General features: G+C 42.4%; 2 protein-coding genes across 2 annotated transcripts; both read left to right on the top strand.

Moving 5' to 3' along the window:
* The first annotated feature begins 1,497 nt into the window (after positions 1-1,497).
* si:dkey-32e6.6 (extracellular matrix protein 2) lies at positions 1,498-8,380 on the top strand. Its single transcript, XM_026367595.1, has 8 exons — positions 1,498-1,572; positions 1,847-2,087; positions 2,480-2,595; positions 3,407-3,539; positions 3,628-3,785; positions 3,969-4,108; positions 7,382-7,708; positions 7,898-8,380. The coding sequence occupies exons 1-8, from the start codon at positions 1,498-1,500 to the stop codon at positions 8,082-8,084; spliced, it is 1,377 nt and encodes a 458-aa protein (XP_026223380.1). The 3' UTR covers positions 8,085-8,380.
* A 3,877-nt stretch (positions 8,381-12,257) lies between these two features.
* On the top strand, positions 12,258-24,656 carry bgnb (biglycan b). Its single transcript, XM_026368846.1, has 8 exons — positions 12,258-12,591; positions 18,281-18,546; positions 21,187-21,299; positions 21,901-22,114; positions 22,236-22,346; positions 22,587-22,680; positions 23,045-23,183; positions 23,270-24,656. Exons 2-8 carry the CDS (start codon positions 18,297-18,299, stop codon positions 23,465-23,467), a joined length of 1,119 nt encoding a protein of 372 aa, XP_026224631.1. The 5' UTR covers positions 12,258-12,591; positions 18,281-18,296; the 3' UTR covers positions 23,468-24,656.
* Positions 24,657-25,269: the final 613 nt, after the last annotated feature.

The following is a 25,269-nucleotide window of genomic DNA, read 5'->3' on the forward strand; positions in this document are numbered from 1 at the left end:
TTCCCTGGCACATGTTAGATTTGAACAGGTTTCATGTGTGTATGTGGTTACTGAGCAAATAAAGAAGGGCTGTCAGCAGATTTCAACCCACGGTGAAAATCCCAGCTTGGCTCAACAGACTGCCTGTGGCACCTGCCTGGCTCTGTGTCGAGTGTGAGGATGCGTTCGCAGTACATGTACGCCATGTAAGTACAGAATGTAAAGACGGCCTTATTGTACATTTCTGAGGTCGTGTTTGTTTTCATACGTACATGTTAGTGGAGCTTGGCTGACTCCGACCTGAACTGTCTACCAACCCTGTGTCTCATTGGAAAGTTTTCAATATCACCGTGCAATCAGAAAAACACAAAACTAAATGTGGATCACTAATTCATGTGCCAGGCCGCAACTAGAAACTATGTGTGTACACGTAAATGTGTTCCAGTTACTATTGTTTGCTCCCCGTCCATCTCTCACCACCTCCACAAATCTCGGTGTTTCCACCTAGTGTTAGCAGACAGTCATGAGAGGGAGCGGAGCAGGGCGGGACTGTGTATTCCATGGTATGATGAACAAGGGCCTTTATTAACAATGTGAGAGTTTATTTTTTTTACTTCTCCACCTCCTAGATATTCCTTCCCATCCTCTCACACACTCGTTCATTCCAGCGTTCACTCTGAGTTGGGGAATGTGCAATATGTTTTAGTAATGTCTTAGGTCACATCTTTTTCTCCTGGTGCTCCTAACCTCACATTTCAGGGTCTTCTGGACATTTATCTCCTTGTGAACGGACTTTCTTCCCTTTGGCATGAACTTTTTGTGGTTTTGCTCAACCTTTGTTCAGCCCTGCAGATCTACAGTAACACTAACCCAAATGCAGACGTCAGGCATGTGGATGATTTTTATTTGTCTGAGTGGCACAGTTGTAACAGGACAAAGCCTGAACTCTTGGCGTGACAGGGATGGAGACTTTAAAACATCTTCCGAGACACCTGCAGTAGAAACAGCAGCTGTTCATCCACCAGCACTTGATACTGGGGGAACTGTGTTAGACACACGCGTTGCAAGTGAAAATGTCCCTAATGGTAAGATAGAAATGTTTTGTATGTTAATTGCTCCTGGTTTCTTGTCTACTAAATAACTGATGTAACTTTAAGTCATAGTATTCGTAAAGTAGAGTAAAAGATTAGTTTTTTGCTTTGTTTATGCCTGTAATTCCTTTTTTTTCTGTGCTCTGTATGGTGTCATCTTGGTGGAAAAGAGAGTGAGGCTGAGCGTGTTCGAATGGAGCCAGAGGAGCAAAGGGATCAGCAAAGAGTTGATTTCCGAAAGCTGAAGCCTGGCAGGAGAAAGAGAGGAGCCTGGGGGAAAAGGAGACATGCAGCCACGGAGGAGTCCACCGCATATAGAATAGTACGACCAGACGAACACTGAAATCTAAATGATGTGTTAATAATGAAAATCCTAATTCCTTTCAACGCCTCATATTCTGGTTTCCAATGGTGTCATTGTGCGTAGATGGGACTGGGGCGACCTCTGATGGGCTGGGGGAAGCGTGGAAGAGGAGAAGAGGAGAGCAGCGGCCTCATGGCCGTACTTAGGGAGCTTCATGCTGAAAGGAGAAGGCTGATGGATCAAAGGAAACCACAGAATGAGGAGGAGGAGGAAGAAGAAGAGGATGATGATGATGATGATGATGATGATGATGATGATGATGATGATGACGATGAGGAAGAGGAGGAAGAGGTTTAATTGTTTAGTAGAAATTAGGCCACTGTTTTCTCTTGTTCTTTAAACCAACAAGTTAGTGAAGTTTTTAATGAATTTATTTTATCATTTTGTGTTCCAGGAAGAAGAAGAAGAGGAAGAAGAAGAAGAGGAGGCAGAAGGAGAAGAAGAAGAAGAGAATGAGGAAGAGGAGCAGGAGGAAGAGGAAGAGGAAGAAGCAACCGAGCCTCCCACCAATCAGACAGACACAAACATCAACTCCACAGAGTCTGTCCTCGGCGAGTGTCAGATTGCTAACAGAGAAATCAGCTGCAGGGGCATCGCCATTACTTACCTGCCAGTCATCCACGACCTGGAGGCCACACAACTGGACGTTGCAGGTATCTGTGTCCGTGTTGTAGTGTTAGATTTATATAAAATGACCAAGTGTGTGCTTAGTATTATGAATTCATTAAGGTTGGCCAGGATCCCTTTGATGCCACTAGACATATTTTACACTTGTCTATGCTTATTTGTGATTTGTAGCATTTGCCAAGAATTAAAGGCAAAATAGTGAATTATTAACTGACCTGTTGTTTGCTTCCACCAAATGATTATATTATTTACATGAATGAACAGTACCGGCACAAATATGTCATGACACAAGCTCTGAGTCAAGTGACGTTCAAGTGAAGCCTCTTCACACACTCATTACAAAAGGTTTTGCAAACTAGATCAAACTTTATGCACTTTTACTGCACCATGTCTAATACGATGTGATTTTATTTTCAAGAGAACAACATCAAAAGCCTTGCGCCACAAGACTTCTCTGGGCTGCCAAACCTTGAGACACTGGACCTGAGCAAAAACAAACTGGATGACGAGTCATTCAGCGATAACCCTCTGTCTGTGAGTAACACTGCTGGTATTTTATACCAGGGAAAACATGCCATTTGAGATTTCTTTTATTTTATTACCGTTTTGTGCACCTGATGGGGTAGTTCTGCACCTGCAGCTTTAAACTACACCTACTCCTACTTTTCTTTTCTATAGTTTAGCATGTGTGTACAACTGACCTGACCCCAAAAGCTCCCTCTTGTGGAGAATGTGTAACCTGCAAAATGTGAATGAGTGAGCTTGTGAGTTACAAGTCAGATTTATAAGTCACTTTGCATCTAATTAAAATAAAAAACAGGCTGCATCCTGTATCATTACCGTAATAAAAGAGCACAGAAAATTGCATTAACTAATCCTTTCTAAGAATAACCTCTGGTCTAACTGACCACAGGCCGAGCACAGATCCTGACTACACAGAGGCAGCCTAGCACGCTCTGACCAATCACCACACACCACCACTGACATACTCTCACGGTATTGGCTGGACAGACCTGTTAGAAAACAGCTGGAGCCAATGATGTGGAGAATAAAAGGAAATTATTTTTAGAGGATCTTTTTGCTCTCATCCCGGTAATGACAGAGAACTAATGGTTGGGCTAGAGGAATACTGCAAAAGATGCAGTCCACTGCTTTTACTGGACACACATCAACCACAGCAACTTTCACAGAAGAGCCACATAGAGTGGCTTTACTAAAAATACAACATGATAGATAGACATGGGAGAGATGCACATTCTCTCACTTGCTGTATTTCTGTGAACTCGGTGACTGTGTCCCGCTTGGCAAGCAGGATGAAAAGTGCTTCTTGCCGTGTGTCGTGCAGAACTTGACCTTTCTGAAGAAACTGAACCTAGATGGCAACCTGCTGACCAGGATCCCTCTGCTGCCGCCATCTCTGGAGGAGCTCAGGATTAACAGCAACAGGCTGAGCACTCTCACCCCTCACTGTTTCCAAGGTAGAACTTGTGTCTGCATACATTAAAAAGAACAATGTTTTTTGCTTTGGTGAGAGTGAGGATGATACAGTTTATCATTCCCTTCTAGGTTTGGTGAACCTGTTAAATGTGGAGCTGGGGGAGAATACCCTTCATGAGGGCAGTGTATCTCCACTGGCTTTCAAGCCGCTAGAAAGGCTTCTTCTCCTCCATCTGGACAACAACTACTTCCGGTCCCTCCCCCGAGGCCTCCCTTCCTCCCTGCAGGTGCTCTGATACCAGTTCACTGAATCATAGTGGGAAATCCTCCCTGCTTAAAATGCTTGGATTCAGAAAATGTGCTTATGATCACTTCAGAAAGCCACGAGTGACATGAACACAAGAACTTTATCACCTTGACTCAAATCAGACATCCCTCCCTGTCTGTGTTTGTTTTATGTTTTCATACAGAGGCTGATGATCAATAAGAATTTGATTGAGGAGGTGCCTGAAGATGCTCTGAGGAGCTGCGTCCATTTGAGAGCTCTCGACTTGAGTCACAACCTGCTGCGCGAACAAGGCATCGCTACCCACGCCTGGACCCATCTCAAGTATGTTCATCCATCCATCCATCCTGAGCTATACATTTTCAAAATAACGTCCTCCAATGCCTCCATCTGCCACAAGAGGGAAGACTGGGTTTTTTTTAAAGGGGGAGTCTAGAAACACTTCTCAGTCTGTTAACTGGAAATGCACACACATGCATTTGTGCACATATATCACACAAGTACTTATGTACTTAGATGAGCAGGCGTGTGAAGGAGAGCTTGAGGGAAATGGTGTGTCTGTGTGTGTTTGTGTATGTCTCAATGTGTCTATATAGTGTGGGTGTGTGTGTGTGTGTGAGAGAGAGACTGTGTATCTTGTCTAAATATAGTGAATTCCAGTGGGTTTTTCTTTGCTCCCTGGGATCCTTGTGAACCATAGTGGGAGCGACAGGGAAAACTGAGGAAAAGAAAAGAAGGCAGGGAAGTGAAGCTGGAGAGAGTCTGAATTGCACTGATTTGATCATATGGAAGATGAAATACTGTAGAAATATAAAATTGAGAAAAGCAATTTAGGAGACAATATAGGATCACAGAGAGAGATGACAATTATTTATAAACTATTAAACCAGTCTGGACTCAAACCCTTCAGTTAACTACTGATCCAAGCCTGACACTTGATGTTATTACTGGTGAGAACAGCAGCTCCTGTACCTCAAACTCAACTTGAAACAAATTGAACTCGATTAACTGACATTAAAGATCTCATTTGTATAGTTGAATGTAATGTTTATTCTTCAGGTTTAGAAATGTAAATGATATAACAACCTACAGTGCGCTGGTTCTGGTTAGTGGACAGCCTCTGTTCCATATCGTGGACGTTATTGTTATTGTGAGTGTTATTGCTGCCTCATGCTGCGCTTTAAGGAGTCGAGGTAAGGCTGGAGGATATTAAAGGTCACAGGCAGCTGGGGAGTGAAACTTGGACTCCATCTCAGACGGACCTGAACTGCTGCCAACATCTCACCTCACTGTAACTTGTTCAGAGCTCCGGTCAGTCAAAGTATATAGATATTTATTTTTTTCTATTTTCCATAGTCCTGTATAAGTTCTGCTCTAACGTATTTGTGTTCAACTGGGTGTGGTTAGAATTGGTGCCAATTTGTGCACATGCATGATTTAAAACTGTTGGACATGAACGCAACTCTATAGTTTCTCATGTACCGTACTCCATATTATACATTAAATATAAATTTACTTAAATGTAACTATTTAGTGTATTTAGCTGATTCAGGGTTATATCTTAATGTGAACTTGATTTCACTATGTGAACCACATGTTCACTGCCGCTCTAATTGAAGCAACATAAATACCACAGATTTTTAAGTGCAAGTGAATAATGTTTTATGGGTGATATGGTTTCAATCACAGTTTTTTTTGTGCTGCCGATATTTAATAATAGGTGACACAGAAATAGCGTCTTATTTTAATTTTGCTTTTAAAGCAGCTTTGGTGAATAGAATCACATAGTTTATGCCCATTTGGTTCTCATTAGTTGGGACATTTTGACAGAGAGGCTGACTTTAGAGTATCTGTGTTTAGATTTACAAAAGCTCTTTTGTGTTTGGCCCAGTACAAATTGGCTTCCAACAAGTTTTTAAAATGAGTGAGCAAGCGCACATAAAACACAATAATTAGCAGTAGCAGTCTGACACCTCAGTGTGCGCGCCACATGTGCGAACTTGCTGAATACTCGCAGTGGATGAGCGGTAAACTCTGCTGTTGCAGTAAATGATTTAAGTCATCTTCGACCATTAACTGAATCCAAAGTGATTCAGTTTCCATTCAACAGATGTGACGAATGGCTCCAGATATCAGCTGATTTTCATAAAACCAGTGTACACGGAGGCCTGCACCACAGCGATGTGACACACAGTAGCTGAAGCCATCGTCCATTCAATCTTAGTCTGTCTCGTCTCTGTGACACAGCTGCTCCGCTTGGCTACGTTAACTAAACTGCGTGAGGTTGCCAAAGTGCATAAACTGGCTTCTGTAAAGTGTGTGTGTTCATATAAATCGCGGGTACACATATTCATGCACACAAAACCATTTGTTGTTGCCTGTCCTTCCATAACTGTTTTAGATATTAGGTAATAAATTAATCTTGGAAACAGTGTGTGTAGGCTCGTGTGTGTCTATATACAGTGTGAACAGCAGTTTTTTGTGAATTTGCAATGTGAAATTCCTACATCCACACTTTTCTGTGTTTGTATATATATTTATTTGTACATGTTAGTGTCTGCATATGTGTTTAGGTGCCAGTGAATAGGAGTGTAAATGGAGGCGGAGAGGACTGTGTGTCCCTCCACTCATTAATACAACGTGGAGCTCTGCAGTGGTGGTCTGCTGCAGAGCTTCTTGGCAAAGATTTAGAAAACAAATCAGCAGCACACTACTGGTCTAAATTACAAGCAGAAAACACATTTTTACACGAATCCATAACTGACACAGTCGGGATTTATTACACAAAAAAAACACAAAAAGCTTGCTCTGCATTTAGCGAATGTTGGCTCACGCATTTGTTTTTCAGTGTTGAAAAGGGATGTTTGACCAAACCAAGAGAGAAGAAGGTCTGATGTCGACCCTGTTTCCTGTGTTACTGATAAATCATCAGAAATGTAATTTAGGGATTTTAACCTTTCTCGGTGTTTTACTTATATTATTATTTCATGGAAATACAAACAACACCAAAACTCTGATGGTTCCTGTGAGTTGTAAAGTTCAAGGGGTAAGAATGTATGCAAAAGATGCCACTCCATTAAGTCTTATACATTCATAACCCTGCACTATCTGTCTCCTCAGTAGTCCACATCTCACCAGTCATGTCGATTCATTTGGCTGCTCACCTGAGTGTCTTCGAAGCCCATTGGCTACTCAGTGTGGTCTACAAATGGCGGCACTAGAAATGTGGTTTCTCTGCTCCTGCAAGCTGTCCTGTAAACTTGCACCAGCTGTGCGGGATCTACCAACAAAAACACTGAACCTTTGTACTGTGTCTTCGCCTCAGACTGACATCTGGTCCTCCCTTTGTAGCTGTTCTACTAATACTATTTCCCACAAACCAAAAACTTTCATAATCCTTATCAGCCACTTATCTAATCATTCCCTGCCAAACGTAATGTCTTGCAGTGCGTTGCACCCTCCAGGCTTCATTACGTTCTCCCCTTTTTTCCTCTGCAGGAGCGGATTAGCAATAAAACACGAGCTCTGCCGATTGAATGGCTAAAATATCAAGAGGTAGATTTTTCATTTGAGATTCCCACGTCTTCTTTTCCTCAGGTTCCTAGAAGTCTTGGACCTGTCCTACAACCACTTCACCTCTGTCCCAATGAATCTGCCTCGTCCTCTCCTCAAACTGAGCCTCCAACACAACAACATCAGTCACATCCTCGCCTTCACATTTCGTCACCTGCAGCCTGGGCTTCAGTCGCTCCATCTATCCCACAACGCCTTGAGCAATGAAGGTATAGAACAACTCTCTTTTGTTGGAACGTACCGTTCACTCGGTGAGCTGGCGTTGGACAACAATCGCCTGGGAGAAGTTCCTCGCTGCGTTCGGCAGTTTAAGAACCTGCAGGTGCTGAGACTGGACAACAACCAGATCAGGTAGAATTGCACTTTTCATAAAGTCCATCAGCGTGACTTTCGAAATGCAGGAATAAGTGCATTCTTTTGTTAGTCAAAGACACACGTTTGATCTTACCAAAAAATAAAAATAAAAATTCTCCTCACTTGGTCCCAATATTTCCCGATGTGATCACATGTCCTGTCACTGTTTTGTTGTTGTGATTTCAGACTGGTGAGGCAGTGGGGTGTATGCCACCCTGGCAATTCTGGCACCACCTTGGCTTCAGTCCACTTAGAAAATAACCTGCTGGACGTAGAGAAGATTCCCCCAAATGCATTTTCCTGTCTCACTCATGCCCAGGGACTGGTCCTCCATCCACAGCAGGGGAACCAGTATGATCAGTGGACTGCATAAAAACACACGGACAGACACAAACACAAAATTAACATATGCATGATCATGACTTACAGCTACACAATTGTTTCTATTTCCTACTGTATGATTCTTTTGCCTTCACTGCTCATCTCGTTTGTGCATCGTTATAATTATCCTGAAATCCGACAGGGTTTGTGGGAAAAAAAAAAGCTTTATTGTGTAGTTTGCTCACTCAGTCAGAACTTTCATTGTGACATCTCCAAACCCATCTTTTTGTTTCACACCTAATCTATCATTAGGAAAATTACTGTAATTTTTAGTATATATTAAAGCAAATGTTTCATTTAGGCTACACAGTCATGAGTGTAATTATTATTATGTAAAATGGCTTCAGAAATGTAAAAAGGATAAAACATTATGGTGGGATCTGGATCTACTTTACTCTCTCTTCATTCAAGTCTGTCATACTCTGATAAGAATGAAACCAAGTTTTTTTATGTAAGTCTGGGGAAGCTGCAACACTCGAAATAAAAAAAACAACAACACTTTACTCATGGTAACTGGAAAAAAAGAGATTTCTGGATGTGTGCTCATAAACATGTAGGTCCCTGGGGGAAAAAAGGCACTGTGTCTGGTGACATAGTGTGAACCTAAGGGGCCCATTAGGAAGGGAAATATAAACATTATGCAAGTTCTATATCACCAGATGAGTTTAAGCATAAACATTTACCACCAGCCGCTTAGTAAAAATATATAAGCTCACACAGACGGTAAATGGGCCCCACTCAGGAGCCAAACATGTAGAAGTGACGTCAGTCACTGTGGGAATGTATATTGTAATTTCAGTCCAAGTACAGTGTGTACTTTATGTGTCAGAGGAGTGGGAGAAGCAAATAATTGGGTTAGCAGTTTCAGTTTGAGTTGGTTGGGTCAGTTCCAGAGAAAAAAGTGAGGTGCATGTTAGGTTACAGTGGAACTAAGGGACAAACAACAAGCTGGCTTTTAAAATACAATGCTGCTAGTGTCCTTTTCTAAGCTAATCAGGGAGGAAGTTGACACAAGTCTGGTTATGTATAGCTGAAGTTAGTAAGATGTGGCAAAGAAAGATAGGCAGTGGAATTCAAAACAGAAAGAAAGAAGATTAAAAAGAGGAAGGCAAAGACCTGGAGGACAGTCAGAGCTCTCTTCCTGTTTGGGAACAAAAACCACAGGAGCCCTGGAGTCCCGTCAACCTCGCTGACACAGAAACTCCACAGATTTCAGTTGCTGTTCATCTCTATGCATCTATCACCTACATCTCAGTGCACAGGAAAGCATTAAAACAATGCACTAATCTTCTGTCTCAACGCACAGTATGAGCTCTGAGATGTGAGCATGATGCGACTGGGAGCCACGATGACAAGAAGGTAACGCAGTTAGTGGCTTTACAACAAATCGTGCTGCAACGAAATTATACTTGCGTTTGCAGTCTCAATGTAGCCAAATATTTTACGTGAGCTAATGCCAGTGCATGGCAATTTGGCAATTCGGTGCTACAGACAGAACAGACTCTCTAATTTGTTAATCCACACATGCAAAGACACAGCACACACCTCACAGTACCGTACATCACTCACAGTAAATAACATCTTTAAAACGCTAAAATGTTGAGCTGTGTTCGGCGTAGGGAGTAATTTGCAGGCTGTGCAGAGAGCACTGTTTCTACATCTCGAAGTGAAAAACAGAAGGTCCCCCGCGCATCTCAGGGTTACAAACCCACACACAAAGACAGTGGGAGGGAGAGAGACTGAGGCATGCGAGGGCAGAGTTTATGCAAGGGAGAAAACAAAGCTGTGTTAATGAAAGTTAACAAACTAATAGGAGCACAGTACGTGTGTGTATGCTGTATATATGTACATGTCTGAATATCTGTAATATGAAAAGCCACACGCACGTATACGGACTTTTCACTCTCTGTGCCTGGGTGTATAATCACATGTTGGATTTCTGTTCTCAACCTTGTGCATGTGGTGCAGTCTCCATTCTCCATAATTGACTGCAATTTTTCAAACAGCACATTACTGTCTAAGAAACTACACATTCACATTTATACTGCAGCTTGTGCCATTAAAGGGAAGCGCTGAAGCTTTGCACAAGAACAACCTTAAGGCACCAGCACTAGTTTTCGCACTTTGCACGTTTTCTAGTTTTGCACAGATGGACGCTTCAGCTTCGATCTTAAATCTCTAAATCTAAATCCTCGTAGCTCAGCTGCACAGCTTGTCACTTGGGGTATTGTCACACAGGCTACGAAACCATTCATCATAGGACATGAGACAAGGCAAAACTGTTAAACCAACATCCCATCACACGCAACAGATGTTTTAAATCCTGCTGATCTGAGTTCATGAGACTGACTGTGAAGCTCTGTAGTCTCCTTTTTCTTCAGGCTTGTACTGTCTGTTCTACCCAGTGACAGCAGCATCCTGTGTTTGTTATAGGAGGATGCAGGGAGTGCTGGATGATAAAATAAAACCCCAGTACAAACAGAGAAAAGCAGCCAAGATTTCCCTCAGCTGGGCATCAGACACAAGCAGATGAAATGAGACAATGGCTGAAGGGTTAAAGAGTGAGGATAGTTCATGTGCTAGAACAGGAGAGTGGGTGTCAGTGTTGACTATCTGCAGTGTGTAGAAGAGCTCACCACTCGGCCATAACCCCTGACGTGTTCTTGTCAGTAACATTAACAAGTCTGAAATGAACTTTTATTGCTCCACATTCCCAAAAAAAACCCAAAAAGCAACACTTCTGGGGAACCTAATTCTCGTCCTTCCTCTCCTCTCCTGCACCGGCACTCGCACGCACACCCTCACTGTACAGTGTAGCAGCACCTACGCAAGAGCTAACAAGTGGGTGTGATAATCTCTGGAGACACTTCAGTTGAACATTCGTAGGACAAAAAGTTTAATTTGGATGCCAAGCCCTGGAGCTGAAGACCAACACCATAATCAACTGAACCACAGGGGGAGAGCGAGAGAGGGATGAAGAGCTGGAGACAGAGGAGAAAGACTGCTGCAGAATTAGAGAAAGTAGAAGAAGCTGAGAAAAGAGGGGGACGTTATCTTTAAAAGGTCTTCAGTCAATCCAAATTCAGTCCACTGCCAACACCCCCTGCAGGGCATTGATCTGCTCTGCAGGACTTTTCCGCCACTGAGGATATTGCATTACTTGAGAAATAAAAAAGTCATGTAGCTGAACAGAAACACAGAGCAGAGCATCGGTCTCATCATCCATCACTGATGTGTTGATGATCCATCATATTAGTGACTGATGACACCATTTGATGCTCAGTGTCCTAAAGCACCAGAACTCGTTTGCAAAAACGCTTGTGTGGCTGAGTTTGTACGGGGTCAGAAAACATCCCAGATGGTGTGGCTCGCCAAACTCGCTGCCCCGCACTGGGTGCTGGCAACACGGAGAGGAAATCAGCGAGTCAGTGAAAAAGAACACTTCATCCTGCCAAAACAAAATTTAATAGAAAACTGTGAGAAGACACAAAATCATATGTTTTATAATCACAGTCCTCAAAATACATTTGCTCCATGATTTTGGTGGAGCTCGGTAGTATCACCATGCTCTCTCCTGGTGCTAATTAAAGACAAATGTGTTACTGTGTTATGCAATTAAATAGTGTTTGATTTAAGGAAAAAAAAAAAGAAGTGAAATATGACTCAGCAGACATCCTGCGCACACACAAACACACACACACACACACACACACACACACACACACACACACACACAGAAACTCTATCTAACACAAGTATTAATAGATAAAATGTGGACATTTCTTTGTACAATGTGATAATATGGTGATAATTATGACTTACACAGCATTAAGGTGTTAATGCACCAGAACATGATCTTCTAAAAAAATGAAAATATGAATTATATATTTAATTAATGTGCCCTGTGAACATCTTTATTTAATATTTTCCCCCTAGCAATAGTATGGACTGTGTTTTTATTGCAGTTATAACTGTACTGTCACCTCTACAATACAGTATATTGCACACACTGCAGTTTGAAGTTTTCTATATTTGTATTGTCATAAATTCTCTTTGGCGTATTTACTGTAATAGTTACTATGAAAAAAAAAAAAAAAAAAAAAAACACAGCCCATTTCTCCTCCTCCTCTTTCTTCTTCCTCCTATTTCCTCCATCCAAAAAGGAGAGAGGCTTGTTAACTTCATGGGCTCGACCCCCTCGGCACTCAGTCGTTTCCTCGGTTTGGACTGAGACGCGCGCATATACACACACACACACACACACACACACGCACACATACACACGCGCACACACAGACGCGGTGCCCGGACAAGTTCGCAGTAGCGGAGGAGCTGCGGCTGGACGTCGGGGGATCACAGGGGAATGTCGCAATAACCCCTAGATGTGATGAAAATATAGGACGGTTTAGTAAAGTCTCCAGGATAATCGGACGCACAGAGGGGGAGAAAAGACCCTTCAAACTGATTTTGGAATTTGGATTTTATCTCACACCCTGAAGGTAGGGGACTCGGTGCATTTCCTCTCTATGGCTGATTTGAGTTTAGTAAAAGAGTACTTATATAGAAATACTGGACCAACGTGAGAAACCCTAAAGTCAATGTGATGTCTTCAGACTTATTGTAACGATATGAACTGAATTTAAAACCTAACCCAGACCATAAACTGTCTCCTGCTGCTGCTATAGATGTGCTGCAACTTGCAGTGGCACAACCAGGGTTTGCTTCACAGGCTCATTTGCTCAGAGGAATCTTTCACCTAAGCTGTGGACACCTTACACACACTCCCATGCACAACATCAAGTCATCCCATGGTTGTTTTTAGCATTAGTTCCTAAAACATTTGGATCTCATCGTGCAACCTGTTGCATCTTTTGGAGCATTGCGCAGCAGAAGCTGTAGACTAACACCAGATGGCGCAATGACCTCTCAATGGGATAATGTCATTATGCGGGATTATAATTAAGTAAAATGTATTTTTCTTTTTTCCTCCACTCACTTTATCCTGAGATCAATGTATTCTTATTCTCTCATTAGGCTCTAAGTGTAACGCATGGCATTTATAGTGGGTCTTTTACGCCCATCTCGGCATCATCATTTAGGGAGAATAATTATAGTGAAACATACCAATCAAGTAAAACCCGTTCTGGGACACAGGCGTGCACTGCCCTCAAATTCAGCCTCTGTATAAACACAGTGTTCAGACTGAAATGTGATGAGAGAACTGTGGCCTAAGAAGCTCTGTTTGGCAGGGATCTTATTATAGTTCGTCCCTTTCCCTGCTGTGTATTATTTTGTAATGGTCAAGTACAGTGTACCCAGCATCTCCCTCCAGTGTGTTTAGGTGACTTAGGTTAGTGTGCAAAGACAAAGCAGAGACAGTCAGTGGTCAGACAGTCAAAATGATCTGTCTGTCTAAATCTGTCTGTTTCCTGACCTTCCTGTCTGCCTGCCTATTAACCAGCCTGCGGGTCGATCAGCCTACACCTGCTCGTCTGTCTGATCTGTGCCTGTCTGTCCGTCCACCTGTCTGTCCCGTCCTCACCGTGTCCCCCTGCAGAAGATCTTCTACACTGTTACAACTTTGAGTTAAATTCTTCTCAGGGACTTTTGCCTATAAACTGTGATAATAGTTCTGTAACCACTGTTTACCGTCTTTATTCAGAGCCCACTTGTGAGTGGCACAAACATTTGAATGCTTTGAATACTTTGAATGCTGGCCGCCGGCCCACAGACGTGGATCCTCAGGTCAGTTGTCCCCCCTGCTGTGGACTGATTCGGTGCTTTTTCTTGTCCTGTGTTGCTCCACTCTCTGTTCGGCTCTGGTCAGGCAGAGTTAAGCTTCTTGCCACCACATGCAAGCCTGGCGGTAAGAGACAAGCTGCCAAACAGTTCCTTTTTTAGGGATAGCAGTCACCAAATTACAGTCACTGGGGCAGTTAACTCCACCCGTTGCCCCTACCAAACCCGCCTAGTGCTAACAGCCTGTGTGTACATAAATTTGGGTTGTGTGTGTGTGTGTGTGTCTGTCTGTCTCTATGTTCATATGTGTGGAGGGAAGGACACATGGCATAAGGAAATGAGGGAGTTCAGTGAAATGACCAGATCATTATGGAACCAAACTTCAGATTTTCAGAAGGATGAAAATATACAGAAGGTTTCCACACAGTGTGTGTGTGTGTGTGTGTGTGTGTATGAGTATGTGTTCGGGCCAGCCTGCTTTCTAACAGGCAAACATTTGTGTGGGTTTCCTGTTGTTTTTGCAGGTGCAAGAGTTTTTTTTGCAGCTTGGATCTTGGTCCGAATAAATGAACAACTGGAGAACCATTCAACACACAGAACCACACTACTGAAAAACAACCAGCAGCAAAGATTCAGCTTATTCTCTGCAACACGGAGCCATGTCACAAATGTTGTGCTCTGTCGACACCGTGATCACTTTGAGCAATATGTGATGCTAATGGGCACTGTGTGTTGACGTGGCATCTGCCACTTCAGTACTGGTGTGTGTGTGTGTGTGTGTGTGGCACTTTTGGTAGGCTCTCCGCCCCACCTTAACTCTGCTCACACAACTGCCCACAGCCAATGGGCTGAATACAAAAATTAAACCGGCAATTTGATGTTCGGATGAAAGGCTTTTTGGCACTTCAGTATCAGCGGGTTGAACATAAAAAAATATATATAAAAGAAAATTGAGTCTGAGAGAAACGATGGCAGTAATTTAACTGGGGTTGTGCGTATCACGAGTTGGGCGGTAACAGTGATTGCCTCTTTCTCAGTTGTGGCCGTGGGAGAATAAACTTTGTGAGTTGCGTCTTGAGCAGATGATTATTCTTGGCAACACGCTTAGCTCAAATATGTATTTGTTTAGCTTGACAAGGGCAAAGGTTGCCTTGTGGGAACTCGAGTCACATCAAAGTACAATTGTGGTGGATGTGAGGGCTGACAAGCACCCAGCACATGATGGATAGTGCATATAGGAAATGTAAAGCTAAGCTCACATGTCTGATGTGGGAAACTCAAACAAGCAGTTCACTTGTAGAGGGCATTGTTCACCAGACGGCGCTTTCACTGACACTGCTTGGGTTTAAATGTCACTCCACATCCATCCATCCATACGCTACCCCTGAATCTCCCTGAGTATTTTCCATTTTCTAATCCAGTAGTAAACCGCCGGAATTCAAATCTTCATCAAACTGTCCGTCTTCTGTTCGTCTGTTGTGACAGCTCCAACCACATTTAGAGGTTCACACAGTCACATCGTGCGTGTGTGTTTGTTGTTTTATTGAAGGAAACTAATTATTGCCGCCTCGCTAAACGCTAAGACAACTCTGACTACACACAGTATGCGAACCCTTGATTGTTAAACATGTCATTGCAATACAAGGGGATTAATATCGCTTAACAATCTCCACTTTTGTGGGAAGGCTTTTCGTAAGATTTCTGAGCTTGGGTATAAGGGTTTCTTTCTGCTCATGAGCAGTGGTGAGGATGGACACTGAACTGTATGTATGCCTACAGGCAGATTAGATATTAGACACTTTCCTGTGTCTATTTCTTGCCGTCACCGATACACACCTTCCATGCTTTCTTTCTGTCTGCTGTCTGCCTCATAATTGTCATTAAGCTTCACTTTATTTTGTTGCCATCCTTTTTGTCTTCACCCCGACTCCCCAGCACCTTGGAGACACACACACTGGGGGAGACAGGAATAGCTGTCCATTCATCCATTAAACCACTCTTGGCATTTGGATGAGGGGAGAGCCGAAGCACCAGCAAGTAGGATTGAACCCTTTAGTTTGTTTTTGTCTCAGACTGGTTCGGTGGCTCACGGTTTGACTGGAAAGACAGGAGAGGACTTCATGCACAACGGGGCTAAACGTGGCTATTACAGCCAGAGAGCCTGCTCGATAGTGTCACGTAGTTCAATCTTATCATCATGTCATGTTTAGAGTTGCCTTACACGTCATCTCTAGATGATGATGGACTGTTCTTGTTCCTGTCTTGCTTCTTTTTTTTTCCTTCTCCTGCGCCGCCGTCTGCAGAGCTTCATCCAATACCACAGCTCTACAAATGGCAGCCAAATCATTGGTTTGACCAATGGAGAGGGCTCCGCAGATTAGACCATGGGTGTCACATTTTGAGATTTACAATATTATACCTCCCATTATGTTGCACAGCACAAGTTGCAGAAATTGTAGGTGTTTAAATAAGTCTTCTGTGAATATTCCAGCTCTTTTGTGTGCTTTGTGTGCTGCATGTCATTGTGTGAAGCTGAATATATATATATATATATATATATACCCTAGCTGTGTCCTTTTGGCTTCATTCTTCGGGCCAAGCCGAGGCTAGTGGTGTTTTTTTCTTTTCTGCAAAATGTTATAATTTGGCAGCTATTTTTATTGCAAGGAGCAGACTGCAGAGGCCACTTATTCATTCTTCCAGGTCAGGGCCACACCATGCACAAGCTTTTTGTTTTACTGATTTTGCTAAATGATGCTCTAATTTCAATAGAGCAGAAGTTACAGTTGCAAGTAACTCTGAGGGATCAGAGACTAAAAATGGATGCTGTGTATATTGAGTGGTGCATTTCTCTTGTTATTTTTTTTTTACTGTTGTTGTTTCATAGGTCAGATTAGAGAGCATTTTTCTGTGGACTGCGGAATGAGAAGCATTTCCCCCACAAAGAAATTAGGTGAAAGAGTCAGGGCTAAAGGCCAAGTGTCTGAATGGTGTCACAGTTAGTAGAAGAAGATTAACACACAAACATTTCACTTTGAGATCTCAGGTGGAATGAAATGGCTCTCATCTTTCTCTCTTCTGTTTTTGTTTCATTATTCTTCCCCCTCCTGCTTTCACCTAATCGGTATGATGGTTTTGATTTGCCACGAAAACATGTTTGAATAAAAACTCGAACATGTTGCAACATCACTCTTAAAACACTGGCATCATGACATTGCTCCTCTCTCTAGGATTATAGAGCTGGGAATCGGAGAGGGAATCAACACTTCAAGGTTAGAGATTATAGGGTTTTGGGTCACCCTAGGATCTACTGTATGACTGGGCTGTGCTTCATAGGATTAACCTCCGGTTAACAGCAGGTTAACCTGCTGTAGGGATAAATTGCCCTGTTAATAATTTGTTTTTCTAGGAATTAGACTATTGGTTAAATGGGAGGAGTGATTAGACTCAAGTCTTAGGAGGTCATTGCGAACATACTTACATGTCTGGTGACCTCATTTAGCACTGTGTGTGCACACGCAGCTATGACGTCATGGGATATATGCTTCATGACATGCATAAATACTCGAGCATGTGTCCCCGCACGCAGACAAACTGCACACCTAGCGTCAAGGTCCTAAATGAATGGAGACTTTGTTTGGTTGCAGGATTAAGGTTTTCCACTGCAGAGGTGATTTCCTCTATGCGAATGGCCTGTGAGAAGAGTAAATGGACTTGATGTGCAGGAAGCTTGTCATCTGCTTCCTTTTTGTCGCTTTGACACACGCAACTTTTCCTTTTGAAAGCCAGTTTCTGTTGAGTTTACAAGGAGGAAATGATTGCATTTCTCCTCACAAGCCTCAAGATCCTGGTCCACTTGGCGTGGTATAAACAGTTGGGCCTTGTAATTAAGGATAAGCAGACCATTTCATAATATTCCAATAGTTATATAAGTTGCAAGTAATGGCTGGGTAAAGCTGTTAGGTGGTAAAAGGTTTGCTGGTGCCCCTGTTGACACTGCTACAACACACACACACACACACACACCTGTGTTCTTATTAAATACGGTGCACAAAACAGACCACACATGGCAACATTATCGGTTTCCCTTACAATTCTCTGCTGGAATTATTTCATGCACCTCTCAGCATTTAACAGTTTTGAGTTTTTTTTTCTTTGTTTCACTTGTTTGTTTTGAAATGTGTGCATATTCCCATCAACCCTCATTAATATACATGAAATGGAGAAAATGAAAGAAACAACATCAATAAATCACAGTACAATTCAGCAGCACAGCACATGTAATCTACAAAATGACATAATAACCTTTATAAATGTAGAATTTCTTAGGGCTGTTGTAGCAGCTGCATTAATATTGACCAGGTTAAATAATAAGCTGCAAACTGAGTGTTCTCCTTTTTATTCAGTAGGACTAACCATGCTCCTGTTTTCTCTGTTCTGTTTGCTCAGGTGTACAAGTAAAAAGATGTTGCCACATTGCTCCCTCCTGCTCTTTTTAAGCGTGGCCTCACTGCTCTCCTGCTCCTCTGCTCTGCCCTTTGAGCAGAAAGGCTTCTGGGATTTTGCCATGGACACTATGGACAGCGTTGGGATGATGGCGATGATGAGGGACGAGGAGGAAGGTTCAGCCGTAGAGGAGATCCCCACCACTGACGTGTCCATGTGCCCCTTCGGCTGCCACTGTCGGCTCAGGATTGTCCAGTGCTCTGACCTCGGTCAGTGAGAATGTTTGACGACAAAAAAACTACGGAGAAATGCATGTTTGTGATGCTTTTACATAATTTGTCAGTGTGTGATTGTGCAAGAAGGTTAACAAGAACAAGAAAAACAAATTAGACTCGTGAGTGAGTGAGTGAGAGTGAGTGCTCATGACCGGCTCCAGAAAATAAACACCATCTTCTTTGTTGTATTATCTAACGGAGGAATTTCTTTGTGGGGATAATGCTGGTGTATTTTTACAACGGGAAGCAAGTCTTTGAGAGATTTGGTGTTCCAGACTTTCGGTACAGATAGTGACTGGGAGAGGGAGAGAGATGGTTGGAGCAGGAGAGGAAAGATGGCATAGAGGGAAGGAAGAAAGAATGAAAAAATAACAGGCGGAAAGGGATCAAAAGGAGGGAGACAAAGAGCCTCTATTAATGCGGGACAAAAAAAAGGGACACTTTGAAGGGAGGAGTTGAAACGTGTCTAATTTCCTTAGTGTCCTCAAACAGCTATTTCATGTTGTTTTAGGGACAGGATGTTTAATGGACACCCAAAACAGAAGGGGAGGATGACAGGAACAATGATTTAGTCTAAAGAGCTTTCAAGATGAAGAAGCGAATTAATAAGCAATGGATTGTAACCTTTGGGAGGAGAGACATAGGCAAGAGACGCCTCAAAGTGAATCAAGATGACGTGAGGATAATAATATTAATATTCACTCCACAAAGCTGTGCAGAATAAGACTTTCATGATGCTTTTACAGTCTAGCTGTGACTTCATTTTAGTCATGTTTCCATATAAACATACTCTACAATTTCCTGTCTGTAGATATAACAAGCACATGCTTCTCTTAAGTTTGTTCTTACAGGACCAAAGAATCTTTATCCAGTCTTAAGATTCCTCACAACATACAGGCTCTATAACTCTAATAAGCTCTCCGTGTTTAGACATAATGGTTTTGTCGAATCATCATTTTACAAGCTCTGTGTATTTACTGTCTCTGGTCTTTCTGCAGCGGGTAAATGTGGAAGCGTATAATTTCCGAGACGTGAAGTGCTAATTTAGAACCTATGTATTTTGGTGGCGGCGTCTGTCTCCTGTCAGCGTGCATCCCTACACGATGTTGGGTATTTGTGTTGAAGGGCGCTCGGGTTTAGGAGGGTGCTAGTTTTGTCAGTTTGTGGTAAAGGCTTTGGGATTTGAGGGAGATACGGTTGAAGCACTGTGGTTTGGGTTTCAGAGGGTTAAGGGATTCAGTTAATAATGGTGTTGGTGAAAGTTTTTTTCCTTTTTTCTATTATATTGTTTGGTTTGGTGCAGGCACATGTCCAGCTGGCAGGATGCATTTTGAAAGCTGCAGGTGTTGACTGGATGGTAAAAATTTCCTACCACACAAATCCACCTGGTAACATTGTGCACTGCTGGAGTCACGTTGCTCTCACAGCAGCAGTAAGAACTTTCTTTTTGCTCATTTCAGCAAAGTAAGCGATGGCAAGAGAGCCTGGTTTATGCAGTCATTTAAACCCTACACTGCATTTATGATTGAAACTTGTCAATTTGTCCCAGACTAATACATTTACAGTACTATTTAATTCTTAGATTAAGTACATCATAACGTTTCATGTCTCTCTTTAGTCACTGCACCAGATCTCGCAGCGCTGCACAGATGAGGTTTAGATTCAGAGTGAGCTGAGGGTTTGATCCTGTGTGGTGACATGGAGGGTGTGGCGCAGTGCAGCCAAAGCCATATATCTAAACTTAACTCTGGATGGACAGCTCTGGGTAGAGTCCTGTGGGTCAGATGTGGTGAAGCGGTAAACTGGGTCCCAGTGGGACAGCTGATGCTTTCTCACCAGCAGGCTTGGTTGCATCATAGTCACGGTCCAGATGAGGTCGAGTCTGGTAAAGGATTCGCTTACCGGTGGCCTGTCTGCACCACTTACCACATGTGATACACTTGTCCACGTGGCTCTGTCATGTGGCTTTGTTAATGATCACTGGTTGCTCTGTTTGTGCGTGTGCTAAGTCATTTTCCTCTAAATATCTCCAAATGGAATAATGCAGGTGTATTTCTTGATGCCGCCCTCTCGCTGTAACCCATTATTAGTCTGTATGAATATATTGCTCACTAAACAATATTATATTATACAGAGCTATGACCATCACAGCTGTTAACCACAAACCTTCCCTCCGTTTTCACTGCTTCCCAGCAGGTGCTTCTGTCATGGAAAAACCAAAATGAAGTCGCTTATGTTCCCGAGAGCAATGAAAGTGTCACATCTCACACGTTAACACACACACACACAGCTTGTATTTCTCAGCTTGTATGTGTCAGGGTTGTGCCCCTTTTATTTTATGTGTGATTTTGCATCTGGTAGTTAAGTAAAAATCCTTTGTGACTTATGTCAAGTGGAAACCAAATGGAAAACATCTGGTGTCTGTCTGTCAGTGTGGTGCGGGGGGAACTTGTGCTTCAGTGTGTTTGTGCATGTCTTTCTCTGTGACAAACTAGTAATCTTAGTATATGCTGCTTGACCTACATGGTTGTGCGTATGCCCACCTCTCATTAAAATAATAGACCAGGAGACCCAAAGTGCTCATTTGAATTGATGTGGGAGTGTTTTCTGTGTTTTTATTGGTCTTGTCTCTAGGTCTGACGGAGGTGCCAAAGAATATTCCTTCAGACACCAGGTTCCTGGACCTGCAGAACAACCACATCACTGAGCTTAGAGAGAATGACTTCAAAGGACTTTCTAACTTATATGTAAGAGACGCACACAGCCCGGTCACATTCATAACGTCCCATTTCAGCATCGGCACAGCACCTTTTGAGGATGTGCACTGGTCTCAGCACAGCTTGGACTGGCATCAGGAGTGTATGTCATTATGACTCTCCATTTCCTCAAGGATTTGGAGGTTCAGTTCCTTTCTTTTCCTCCTTCCTCTGCCCTTCGCACTGAGAGCTTTAATTGTATTTCATTTTGAGCCTGAAGTCAAAGGGGTGTAATCAGGCTTTCTTAGCAGAAAGGCTTTGCCCCTCCTGACTTATATTCTAGAGTGCTGACCAAGAGCAATATTAAATCTGGCAGCTTAGGAAACTCACGACACTATACAATAACATCTTTTATAAAGTCTGTTCACTTCAGCCATCATCTGTCTCCATTCTCCAGCAAACACAAGAGAGAGACAGTCTGCTGGGTGATGAACTGATGCTACATCTGTTTTAAATCACTCAAACACGTTCAATATAAAGTGTAGAATAAAAAAACAAGCTCTTGCACATCCTAGGTATCATTTTTGCTTTCTTTTTCTCTTTCTGAATAAAATGGGTGCTGACTTTGGACTGTCCTTCTTTGCTGTTTCAGGGTTTGTCTCTGAGGAATAACCTTATTTCCAAAGTCCACCCCAAAACATTTGTCCCTCTAAGGAGCATGCAAAAGCTTTACTTCTCCAAGAACCTGCTTACCACTATCCCCAAGAACCTGCCTGCCTCTCTTGTTGAGCTGAGGATCCATGAGAACCGCATCAAGAAGGTGGAAGCTGGTGCATTTGCAGGACTACGCAGCATGAACTGCATAGGTCAGAAATGTTGATGACTTTAGTACATTTTAATGTAGTTTTTCTGCAGTACTGTGCTCATCATCACTGCCTTTGCCACTTGGTTGTTGGATTTATAAGAAATATCCCCTTTATCTTGCAGAGATGGGAGCAAACCCCATTCAGAACAGCGGCTTTGAACCTGGAGCCTTCAAGGGACTGAAACTGAATTTTTTGCGTATATCAGAGGCCAAATTGACTGGTGTGCCCAAAGGTAACAACTCGTCTGTGTCACTCTGTGTCTGGTTGTAGCGTAACTCTTAACTGACAAATACAAGAGTGAGCTCAAAATCCAACTCCAAGAAGGGGACTAAATGCATCTTACAAAATATCAGTTTACATCGTAAGTGTCCATATAGCAATATGCAATACAGGAAATGAAAGGGAATGGACACTTACCAGTCAAAAATCCAAAGTCAACTGCAGCATTACAGGTCTGGTGTCTGTCTCTTAGATCTCCCTGAGAGTCTCCATGAACTTCACCTGGACCACAATCAGATCCAGGCTATAGAACTGGAGGACCTGAGCCGCTACAGAAACCTGTACAGGTATCCTCCGCCCTTCTGTCTTCTAATATTTACTACTTTCATTTCTTGAAAATGTATTTGTTTATCATCCTGTGGTTAGAAAACAAATACACATTCCCAGTCAGCAGTGCCCCTTAGAGGTGCCAATATGAACTACACTGAGGTTGCACTTCAGAAGGAGAAACATAGCACTGCCAGTTCACCATACCCTGTCTTCTTTCCTTTGTTTCTATCACATCTCACTTGCCAACTCCTTTCTACAAACGTCTAACTTCTGCTGTGATTATTGCCAGGCTGCTGTGGCTCCAGTTCTCGAGCTGTTAGCTAAATGTACCATGAAGTGCACTATTTTCAGCCTCTTTCACAGCTTCCCTCCTTTTTCCAGGTTGGGTCTTGGCTTCAACCATATTCGCAACATAGAGAACGGCAGTCTGTCCTACTTGCCCATGCTGAGAGAGTTGCATCTGGACAACAACCGCCTCACTCGCGTTCCCACTGGGCTCCCAGATATGAAATACCTACAGGTAAGACCCAACATGCAGGACATCTTAGAGGGGATATTTTACACGATGCTCTGCTCACCCTCTGCTTTGCAACTCCTGTTTTCCAGGTGGTCTACCTTCACACCAACAACATCAGCCAGGTGGGCGTGGATGACTTCTGCCCTCGAGGGTTCGGGATGAAGAGGACATTCTATAACGGCATCAGCCTGTTTGCTAACCCTGTCAACTACTGGGAAGTTCAGCCTGCCACGTTCCGCTGTGTCAGCGACAGGCTGGCCATTCAGTTTGGCAACTACAAAAAGTAAAGACAGGGAGATGTGGAAAAGGATGAGAGAGTGAGGGGTGGTGGTGGAGGAGGAACAGATAATTTAAATATTGAAAACACTTGAGAGATAGGGGATAGAGAGTTAATAATTCAGAAGAATATTTTTTATTCTAATTAATATTTTTTGGCGAGAGGGTGAGCGATAAAGTGATGAAACAAAGAGAAGTGAAACATTCAGTAGCAGAACTTGGAGGGTGTGGAAAGCAACGTACTCGCAGCAATTTATCTGGGTTTTTGTGTTTCTGAATTCAAGGGTTTTAAAGTTTTGCTATCTGAAAATAATGAAACTGTGTGAGAAGAATGTTTTCCCCCTGTACAAATTGATGAAAAAGAGTACTGAACACTTGTGAAGCATTCATTCAATTTTTTTACACAATGGTGCGCTTATTGTGATAAAAGTCATTTTTGTCTTATTAACATTTTGGTTAAGATTGTGAGAAAATTAGATTTCATAATAGATTTCTTATATACTATATAAAAAGGTGCTGTGTATGACTTTCTGTGTTTGCTGATTTGGGAGACCCATCACGTTATTCCTGTTTCACTGGTCTGAAGCCGTTGTACCCTCAGCTCGTTAATTATACTGTACTGTATAATGCAAACAACTAGTCACAGAACTGGGGCAATTTTACACCATATATACAAACAAAAAACTATTCAGTCCATGTTCATCATTAGTTGAACAGTATTTGTGTACATATCATAATAGTCAAATGATTAACAGGCCAAAGGGTACACTTTGAAATTCCCCCAATCAGAGCTAAACATCTTGTCTTAACTGAACTACCAGTGTGCCTGTGTATGGAGTCCATTCTGTGCCTTTACTAAACAGCTGTCTGTATGATAACTTAATCCAGTATTCCTTGAGGGGACACTGAGGTAGTGGGAGTTTGCCCCAGATAGAGAAAACACACATTTGCTTTGCTTTGAGACAATGAAGGCAGTGTGTTCACATAGTGCTACAGATAATAGTAGTGTTGATGCATTGTTTGCACAGTTTTTCTTTTATGCGTTTTCTGCTTCGGGGTTATTGGGGGGTAAGCCTGTTTACATTGGTAGACCTACACTATGTGGAACTACTTTAGCCATAAGTATTCTGTCCTGTCTCTGTCCTGTAATCTGACAAGCTACTGCTGCATGTGAATAAAGACATTTTTAGCCTACTGCAATACGCCAGAGAACAACTGATGCCCCTGGGTTGGATGCTGTGTGAGAAATAAAAGGTTACATCAAACGTGGAAAGCATTTGATGGATGATACTACAATTTGTAAAAAAAAAAAACATTAATAATAATTATAAAAACAAGAATCCATAAAAGAAATATATCATTTTAAAGCCCACGCTTGAACACATGGTCACGTTACACACAGTAATCTTCATGATATTTTAATACTGTGGACATATTGTAGTGTATTAGAAGCCATGCATTTGTCATTAGAATTTTTAACATATGCATTTCATTTGGTATTTTTAAAGGGACAATAAAGCAAAAATAGTCTTTGCGTCAGCCACGGTCAATACCGAGTACAAATAAACCTTGAGTCTGACTTTTTATAGCCACACAATGTCTTGAGTGGTTGTAGCACATTTTCGTTCACATTCTGACTAAATTTGAGGCTAATTTGTTTTTGCAGTGGGAATTATTCTCACAATGTCATGTTACCTCCTCCATGGATACCTGTCAGCCCGGATGAGCACACACACCTACAGAAAAAAAGAAGAGGATGAGAGAGGAATGTGCAAAACGTTTAACTATAAGTAAATGATACAGAAAATAAAAG

This window comes from Anabas testudineus, chromosome 7, assembly GCF_900324465.2.
Source record: "Anabas testudineus chromosome 7, fAnaTes1.2, whole genome shotgun sequence".
Lineage (NCBI taxonomy): Eukaryota > Metazoa > Chordata > Actinopteri > Anabantiformes > Anabantidae > Anabas > Anabas testudineus.